The 9,519-nt window shown below is 59.6% G+C and overlaps 2 protein-coding genes across 2 annotated transcripts in view; one reads left to right on the top strand and one right to left on the bottom strand.

Annotated features, from left to right (window-relative positions):
* Window positions 1-409: 409 nt before the first annotated feature.
* Window positions 410-5,547, bottom strand: LOC140472800 (tubulin alpha chain-like). The gene is made up of 5 exons (XM_072567521.1): window positions 5,500-5,547; window positions 3,662-3,882; window positions 3,395-3,545; window positions 1,304-1,984; window positions 410-785 (listed from the first exon to the last, which is right to left on the bottom strand). Exons 1-5 carry the CDS (start codon window positions 5,500-5,502, stop codon window positions 489-491), a joined length of 1,353 nt encoding a protein of 450 aa, XP_072423622.1. The 5' UTR covers window positions 5,503-5,547; the 3' UTR covers window positions 410-488.
* A 198-nt stretch (window positions 5,548-5,745) lies between these two features.
* LOC140472799 (G-patch domain and KOW motifs-containing protein-like) overlaps window positions 5,746-9,519 on the top strand; it is a 45,401-nt gene continuing 41,627 nt past the window's right edge. Inside the window, exon 1 of the mRNA XM_072567520.1 lies at window positions 5,746-5,846. Coding sequence (XP_072423621.1) covers window positions 5,746-5,846 — 101 coding nt within the window. The remainder of the gene's footprint in view (window positions 5,847-9,519) is intronic.

Genomic DNA, 9,519 nt, shown 5'->3' with positions numbered 1-9,519 from the left:
CTGGTATTTCCTAAGCATTAAGAAATGTTATGGTCTAAGTTATGTTCCTAATATAATTTGAAGGGCTCTGGTCTGGTGCAGAACGTTACTGCTGAGTGATACATCCCACTGTACCCTATTCACCTGATTCCCCTCAGTCTGAAGTCAAATAATCGGTTTTCAGTCTACCATGACCTATCCCTGTCTAAAGTCCCAATCAATTACCACCAACTCAGTCAGGGACAAATCAATGAGATGTGTGAACCACTTGATCCAGCACTAGGAAAGGGCAATGTGTGAGTGACTGAAATATTTGGTACGGAATTTGGACAAAATGTTTCCTGCCTCCATTCACCTTCACTCTTCTTTTCCGGAATTTCCCTCAACCCATTCTTTGACTCTCCAGCCCTTAAATGAGACACTTGCCAAATCATTGAAAATAACTTTATTTCTTAAATATTATTATTAATAACACCAATTATTGTTAAAACATTAAAAACCATTAAAACTCATTCTTCCTCCTCGCCCTTCCTGTCCAGCGCGGAAGAGTCGACCCCCACCTCTTCGTAATCCTTCTCCAGCGAGGCCATGTCCTCCCGGGCGTCCTGGAATTCCCCTTCCTCCAGGCCCTCCCCCACGTACCAGTGGACGAAGGCCCGCTTGGCGTACATCTTGTCGAACTTGAGGTTCAGGCGGGTCCAAGCCAAGGAAATGGCGGTGGTGTTGCTCAGCATGCAGAGGGCCCTCTGCACCTTCGCCAGGTCGCCCCCTGGCACCACGGTCGGGGGCTGGTAGTTGATGCCGACCTGTTGGGGTAAAGACATAGGCGTCAAAATTGGTCTTGTTTTGGAAGCAGTTTCAGAATCCAATCACAAAACCGCCAATTCGTTCTATCAATGTGGGATTGAGCCATTCCCAGTGCAAACACAAGATTTCTGCTCAATTCCTGCCTATCGCTCCCTGGTCTAATGTTCAAGATTCGGAATGGAACACTTTGAGTGACAAGAGTGGTTCCAAACGTGAAGGAATCCTCATCACAGCAACTGAGACTCAGGAAGCCATTCTCAGGTTTCCAGACAGATTCAGTCCTCCAACCTCCTGAGCTACAGTCAATGAGTCAAGTGCTGAGAATTTCATCCCAGGCCTCATTTGAGTGATACCTCTCAGGGCAAGAATGTCCAAAGTCTGCTCCAATACCGTCCAAGGAAGGTTGGGGCACACACGGACTGGGATTATAGAGAGTGTGATTCACCCGTGTTATCAGGTTGCCAAATTCAAGGCTTCCCCAGGGCCCCCATGAATTCGGCACCAACCCAACACTCACCTTGAACCCAGTCGGGCACCAATCCACAAACGCGATGGAGCGCTTGGTCTTGATGGTGGCGATGGCGGCGTTGACGTCCTTGGGCACCACGTCCCCTCGGTACAGCATGCAGCACGCCATGTACTTGCCCTGGCGCGGGTCGCACTTCACCATCTGGTTGGCCGGTTCGAAGCAGGAGTTGGTGAGCTCTGACACCGAGAGGTGCTCGTGGTAAGCCTTCTCGGCAGAGATGAGGGGCGAGAAGGTGGCCAGGGGGAAGTGGATGCGGGGGTAGGGGACCAGGTTGGTCTGGAACTCCGTCAGGTCCACGTTGAGGGCACCGTCGAAGCGGAGGGACGCGGTGATGGACGACACCACCTGCGCGATGAGGCGGTTGAGGTTGGTGTAGGTCGGTCTCTCGATGTCCAGGTTCCGCCGACACACGTCGTAAATGGCCTCGTTGTCCACCATGAAGGCGCAGTCGGAGTGCTCCAGGGTGCAGTGGGTGACCAGCACTGAGTTGTACGGTTCGACCACCGCGGTGGAGATCTGGGGAGCCGGGTAGACGGAAAACTCCAGCTTGGCTTTCTTGCCATAGTCGACGGAGAGCCTCTCCATCAGGAGGGAAGTGAAACCGGAGCCGGTGCCACCCCCGAAACTATGGAAGATGAGGAAACCCTGCAGTCCTGTGCACAGGTCAGCCTAGAGGGGTAAGGTAAACAGCAAAATAAAAAAAAATCAACAAGCAGCGTTCATTTCAACATGCTGAATAATCCCCATGTGCTGAATTACAGAGAGATTGCATGCACACGTCCCTTCGATGTGCAATTACAGGAAATGGAAGACACAAAGATTGACCTTCCCTCCCTTTGAGAACTCATCAGATCTAAAAGAGCCTGTAATTTGTTGGGAGAAGTGAAGGTCAGCACTCCTATTAAGGGCTCTGCACATGGATTAGAGTCCACCTTTCAGTATCGGTACAGGACATTGATTAGTGTGTTCAGGACAAATTGCTGAAATCAGGGATCAGTTTTGCCCCAACTGATCTGGCGAGCTATTGCTTGAGACTTGGGAAGAAGAATTAGAGACTTATGGATTTAACTCTACAATGTTAAGGCCTCTTGGAAAATTGGTTACATTTCTACTGTGTTCAATGAGCATCTATTTCACCTTGAACAAGTTCCTCAGTTAAAGGATGCAGCTTAAATCTGTTTGGATGCCTGAACAGCCAGGGGTTAAAGATTTAGTTTCCAGTTAAGACAACACCACAGTTAATGATTGGGTCAGTTGCCAGCCTGAAGCGGGCCATGCAACTCGATTTTTGCACAGAAATGTCAGGACTGTTTGGAATTATTGTAAGCTGCTCCCTACAAGTGTGTGAATGAACTACGTACTTCTTGAGAGTGGTAAGCATTGATTCGGTTATTTCACTTTGCATGGGAACACACAGGAACTCTAGGGACGAAGGATGCAGAATCCAATGACAAGATTTGGACGGAGAGACAAATGCCTCTCTGTGTTGGGATCTTGCAGTGAGCAGTAGAGATTGGCTCAACGAGAGATGGGAGGTCTGTCTGAGCTGTACAAAAACGCTAGTGCGGCCGCACTTGGAACACTGCGTACAGTTCTGGTCACCCCATTAGGGGAAGGATGTGGTAGCATTGGGAAAAAAAGGTGCAGAGGAGATTTACCAGGACTTTGCCTGGTCTGGAGGGAAGGGCTGATGAGGAAAGACTGAGAGACATTGGTGTGTCCTCATTGGAAAGAAGGCGGCTAACATACAAGATGATCAGAGAGGGGAGACAGTGAAAGTCTTTCCTAGGATGATGATGTCAGCTTGTACGAGGGGGCATAGCTACAAATGGAGGGTTGATAGATTTAAAACAGATGTGAGAGGCAGGTTCTTTACTCAGAGTGGTAAGGGCGCGGAATGCTAATGTAGTAAACCCGCCACATTAAGGAGATTTAAACAATCCTTGGATCAGCACATGGATGATGGGATAGTGTACGGGGAAGGGGCTTAGATTAGTTCACAGGTCGGCACAACATCAAGGGGCCGAAGGGCTGTTCTGCGCTGTATCGTTCTATGTGGTTTGAGCTGAGAGAACCTACCACCTTCCGGACGCGATCCAGGACCAGATCCACAATCTCCTTGCCCACGGAGCAGTGGCCCCGGGCGTAGTTATTAGCCGCGTCCTCCTTGCCGGTGATCAGCTGCTCAGGGTGGAACAGTTGCCGGTAGGTGCCGGTGCGGACCTCATCTGGGGACAGGGAGCACACATGTTACAACAGGAATGCAGAGAGAGAATTCAGGCCATTGTTTCAGTGAGGGGCACTGAGTGAGCAAGCCCCCCCCCCCCCCCAATCCCTCCTCTTACAATCACGGTGGGCTCCAGATCTATGAACACCGCCCGGGGAACGTGTTTCCCCGCCCCGGTCTCGCTGAAGAAGGTGTTGAAGGAGTCATCCCCACCTCCGATGGTCTTGTCACTGGGCATCTGTCCATCCGGCTGGATGCCATGCTCCAGGCAATACAGCTCCCAGCAGGCATTCCCGATTTGTACACCGGCCTGGCCAATGTGAAGCGAAAGACACTCTCTCTGAAGAGGAAGAACAGATGGTTATTCCATAGGACCAAGAGTACTATTCTCTACACTGGAGATGGGTGAAGGAGGGAGTAGGAACACACTTAAAGCATGTGGATCCCATTGATTTCCCATTGACCTTTCATCACCTCCAGATCCTCTCTGCATCAATATCTTCCCGGGAAATACCCACCTCCATTCCATCTTATCCCATTCCATCTTATCCCATCCCATCTTATCCAATCCCATTCCATCCCACCTTATCTTATCCCATCTCATCCCATTCCATCCCATCTTATCTCATACCATTCCATCCCATCTTTTCCCATCCCATTCCATCCCATCTTTTCCCATCCCATTCCATCCCATCTTTTCCCATCCCATCTTATCCCATCTCATCCCATTCCATCTTATCCCATCCCATCTTATCTCATCCCATTCCATCTTATCCCATTCCATCTTATCTTATCCCATCCCATCCTATTCCATCCCACCCCATCTTATCTCATCCCATCTTATCCCATCCCATCTTATCTCATCCTATTCCATCCCATCTTATCCCATCCCATCTTATTCCATCCCATCTTATCTCGTCCCATCCCATCTTACCCCATCCCACCTTATTCCATCCCATTTTAACCCATTCCATCTTATCCATCCCATCCTATCCCATTCCATCTTATCCCATCCCATTCCATCCCAACTTTTCCCATCCCATTCCATCCCATCCCATCTCATCCCATTCCATCCTGTTCCATCTTATCCCATCCCATTCCATCTTGTCTTATCCCATCCTATCCTATTCCATCCCACCCCATCTTATCTCATCCCATCTTATCCCATCCCATCTTATCTCATTCCATCTTATCTCGTCCCATCCCACCTTATTCCATCCCATTTTATCCCATTCCATCTCATCCCATTCCATTTTATCTCATCCCATCCCATTTTATCCCATTCCATCTTATTCCATCCCATCTTATCCCATCCCATCCTATCCTATTCCATCCCATCCCATCTTATCTCATCCCATTTTATCCCATTCCATCCCATCTTATCCCATCCCATTCCATCTTATTCCATCCCATCTTATCTCATCCCATCCCATTTTATCCCATTCCATCTTATTCCATCCCATCTTATCCCATCCCATCCTATTCCATCCCATCCCATCTTATCTCATCCCATTTTATCCCATTCCATCCCATCTTATCCCATCCCATTCCATCTTATTCCATCCCATCTTATCTCATCCCATCCCATTTTATCCCATTCCATCTTATTCCATCCCAGCTTATCTCATCCCATCCCATTTTATCCCATTCCATCTTATCCCATCCCATCCTATCCCATCCCATTTTATCCCATCCCATCTTATCCCATCCCATTCCATCTTATCCCACACCATCCCACCCCATCCCATGCCATGCCACGCCATGCCATCCCACCCCATGCCATGCCATCCCACCCCATGCTATGCCATGCCACACCACCCCACGCCATGCCATCCCATGCCATGCCACCCCATGCCATGCCACCCCATGCCATGCCATCCCACCCCATGCTATGCCATGCCACACCACACCACCCCACCCCATGCCATGCCATGCCACCCCATGCCCCCTCCCTGACCATGCTGCGCCTCCTCAGACTCTGCCAGCTCCTGAGAATCTCCCGCGTCGCCCCCCGCGCGCCCCATTTATACCGAACCCGCCGAAGCCAACTCGAGCCCTGATTGGGCGGCGGGGACAAAGGGGGCCCCGAGGTTGCCCGGGGAAACGTCAACACCAGAAGGAACGTCGGCTCGCCGCGCTGATTGGACGCTTTGTGGAAGGGGGGGCGGGGCCCAGCTGGAGGGGGGGGCGGGGCCCGGGGGGAATGGGGGCGGGGCCCAGCTGGAGGGGGGCGGGGCCCAGCTGGAGGGGGCGGGGGCCAAGCGGGGAGGGGGGCGGGGCCCAGCGGCTTCCCACGTGTTCTCAGTGACATGGTGTCTCCCTGGTCCCCCCGACCCCTTCCCCCAGGTCACCCTGGGCCACCTTCCCTCATCAGGGAGCCTCCCCCTCCCCCTCCCCATTCCCCTCCCCCTCCCCCTGCCCTCCCCTCCTCCCTCCCCCTCCCCCTCCCCCTCCTCCCCCTCCCCCTCCCCCTCCCCCTCCCCCTCCTCCCCTCCCCCTCCCTCCCCTCCCCCTCCCCTCCCCCTCCCCCTCCTCCTCCCCCTCCCCCTCCCCTCCCCCTCCTCTCCCCTCCTCCCCCTCCCTCCCTCCCTCCTCCCCCTCCCCCTCCCCCTCCCCCTCCTCCTCCCCTCCCCCTCCCCTCCCCTCCCCTCCTCATCCCCCTACCCCCCCTCCTCCCCACCCCCTCCCCCTCCCCCTCCCCATCCCCCCCTCCCCCTCCCCCTCCTCCCCCTCCCCCCTCCCCCCACCTCCCCCTCCTCCCCCTCCCCCTCCCCTCCCTCCCCCTCCTCCCCCTCCTCCCCCTCCACCTCCCCACCCCCCCCTCCCCCTCCCCCTCCCCCTCCCCCCCCCTCCCCCTCCCCCCTCCCCCTCCCCCCTCCCCTCCTCCCTCCACTCCCCTCCTCCCCCTCCCCCACCTCCCCCTCCTCCCCCCTCCTCCCTCCTCCTCCACCTCCCTCCTCCCTCCCTCCTCCCTCCCCCTCCTCCCCCTCCTCCCCTCCTCCCCTCCTCCCCCTCCCCTCCCCTCCTCCCTCCCCCCCTCCCCCCTCCCCTCCACCCCTCCCACCTCCCCCTCCTCCACCCCCTCCTCCTCTCCCACCACCCCCCTCCTCCTCCTCCTCCTCCCCCCCTCCCTCCTCCTCCTCCCTCCCCCCTCCCCTCCTCCCCCCTCCTCCCCCTCCCCCTCCTCCCCCCTCCTCCCCCCCTCCTCCCTCCCCCCTCCCCTCCCCTCTCCTCCTCCTCCCCTCCTCCCTCCTCCTCCTCCACCCCCTCCTCCCTCCTCCCTCCTCCCCCTCCTCCTCCTCCCTCCTCCCCCCTCCTCCTCCCCCACCCCCTCCCCCCTCCTCCCCCCCTCCTCCTCCTCCCTCCCCCTCCCCCCCTCCTCCCCCACCTCCTCCTCCTCCTCCTCCTCCCCCTCCTCCCCTCCCCTCCTCCCCTCCTCCCCCTCCCTCCACCCCTCCTCCCTCCTCCCCCCTCCTCCTCCTCCTCCTCCTCCCCTCCTCCTCCCCTCCCCCCTCCTCCTCCTCTCCCCCTCCTCCCCTCCTCCCCTCCCCCTCCCCCCCCCTCCCCTCCTCCTCCCCTCCTCCTCCTCCTCCCTCCTCCCCCCTCCTCCTCCTCCCCTCCCCCCTCCACCTCCTCCTCCCTCCTCCCCCTCCTCCTCCCTCCTCCCCCTCCCCTCCTCCCCTCCCTCCTCCTCCTCCTCCTCCCCCTCCTCCTCCTCCTCCCCCTCCTCCCTCCTCCCCCTCCTCCCCCTCTCCTCCTCCCCCTCCCCCTCCCCCTCCTCCCTCCTCCTCCTCCCTCCCCTCCCCCTCCCTCCCCTCCCTCCTCCTCCTCCCCCTCCTCCCCTCCTCCTCCTCCCCTCCTCCCCCTCCTCCTCCCTCCTCCCTCCACCTCCTCCCCTCCCCCTCCTCCTCCCCCTCCTCCTCCTCCCTCCTCCTCCTCCCCCTCCTCCTCCTCCCCCCTCCCTCCTCCTCCCCCTCCCCTCCTCCCTCCTCCTCCCCTCCCCCTCCTCCTCCCCTCCCCCTCCTCCCCCCCTCCCCTCCTCCTCCCCTCCTCCCCTCCCCCTCCTCCCCCTCCTCCCCCTCCTCCTCCTCCTCCCTCCTCCTCCTCCCCCTCCTCCCCTCCCCCTCCTCCTCCTCCCCCTCCTCCTCCTCCCCCTCCTCCTCCTCCCCCTCCTCCCCTCCTCCTCCTCCCCCTCCTCCTCCCCCTCCTCCTCCCCTCCTCCCCCTCCTCCTCCCCCTCCTCCTCCCTCCCCTCCTCCTCCACCCCCTCCTCCTCCTCCACCACCCCCCCTCCACCCCCACCTCCTCCTCCCCCCCTCCCACCTCCACCTCCCACCCCCCTCCACCCCCTCCACCACCTCCCCCTCCACCACCCCACCCACCACCTCCCTCCCCCCCACCTCCACCCCTCCTCCTCCCCCCCCCACCCCCTCCACCCCACCCCACCTCCCCCACCACCTCCCTCCTCCACCCCCCCCTCCTCCCCCCTCCTCCTCCCCCCCTCCTCCTCCTCCCTCCACCCCCTCCTCCCCCTCCCCTCTCCTCCTCCCCTCCCCCCCTCCCCTCCACCCTCCTCCTCCCCTCCTCCTCCTCCTCCCCCTCCTCCTCCTCCCCTCCTCCCCTCCTCCTCCTCCCTCCTCCCCCTCCTCCCCCTCCTCCCTCCTCCTCCTCCCCCTCCCACCACCCCTCCTCCCCTCCCCCTCCTCCTCCCCCTCCCCCTCCTCCCTCCTCCTCCCTCCTCCTCCCCTCCCTCCTCCCCTCCCCCTCCCCTCTCCCCCTCCTCCTCCTCCTCCTCCTCCCCCTCCTCCCCCCTCCTCCTCCTCCTCCCCCTCCTCCCCCTCCTCCCCTCCCCTCCTCCCCCTCCCTCCTCCCCTCCCTCCTCCTCCTCCTCCTCCCCTCCTCCTCCCCTCCTCCTCCTCCTCCTCCTCCTCCCTCCCCCTCCTCCTCCCTCCCTCCTCCTCCTCCTCCTCATCCTCCTCCCCCTCCTCCCCTCCTCTCCCTCCCCCTCCTCCCCCTCCTCCTCCCCTCCTCCCCCTCCCCCTCCCCCCCTCCCCTCCTCCTCCTCCTCCTCCTCCTCCTCCTCCCCTCCTCCTCCCTCCTCCTCCTCCCCCTCCCCCTCCCCCCCTCCTCCTCCTCCTCCTCCTCCCCTCCCCCTCCTCCCCCTCCTCCTCCCCCTCCTCCTCCTCCTCCCCCTCCTCCTCCCCCTCCTCCCCCTCCTCCTCCCTCCTCCTCCCCCTCCTCCTCCTCCCCCTCCTCCCCCTCCCTCCTCCCCCCCTCCTCCTCCTCCTCCTCCTCCTCCTCCTCCCCCTCCCCCTCCTCCCCCTCCCCTCCTCCTCCTCCTCCTCCTCCCCCTCCTCCTCCTCCCCCTCCCCCTCCCCTCCTCCTCCTCCTCCTCCCCCCTCCTCCTCCTCCCTCCTCCCCCTCCCCCTCCTCCCCCCTCCTCCCCCTCCTCCTCCTCCTCCTCCCCCTCCTCCCCTCCCCCTCCTCCCCCTCCTCCTCCCCCTCCTCCCCCTCCCCCTCCTCCCCCTCCTCCCCCTCCTCCTCCCCCTCCTCCTCCTCCTCCTCCTCCTCCTCCTCCCCTCCTCCTCCTCCTCCTCCTCCCCTCCCCCTCCTCCCCCTCCTCCCCCCTCCTCCTCCCCCTCCTCCTCCTCCTCCTCCTCCTCCCCCTCCTCCTCCCCCTCCTCCTCCCCCTCCTCCTCCTCCTCATCCCCCTCATCCCCAGGAAGGAAATTTCCTGCAAAAAAACCCATTTCCGTCCTGTTTGTCAAACCGACCATCTTACTCTGCACGGAAACAGAGTCAAAACTGCAGGGGGGACGCACTCTTCTGTCCAACCCAGCTCATGCCCAACCTAATCCCAAACTAAACTCCGACCACACCTGCCCCTTCCTGGCCAATATCCCTCCAAAACGTCACGTCCTTCTCCAAGTGTTCTTATTTAAACCTCAAAATTAAATGCCCTTCCTGATTTTTGCTCC

Source organism: Chiloscyllium punctatum, unplaced genomic scaffold, assembly GCF_047496795.1.
Source record: "Chiloscyllium punctatum isolate Juve2018m unplaced genomic scaffold, sChiPun1.3 scaffold_443, whole genome shotgun sequence".
NCBI lineage: Eukaryota > Metazoa > Chordata > Chondrichthyes > Orectolobiformes > Hemiscylliidae > Chiloscyllium > Chiloscyllium punctatum.
The sequence above is the reverse complement of the archived record's forward strand: the minus strand, read 5'-3'. Positions and strand labels throughout refer to the sequence as shown.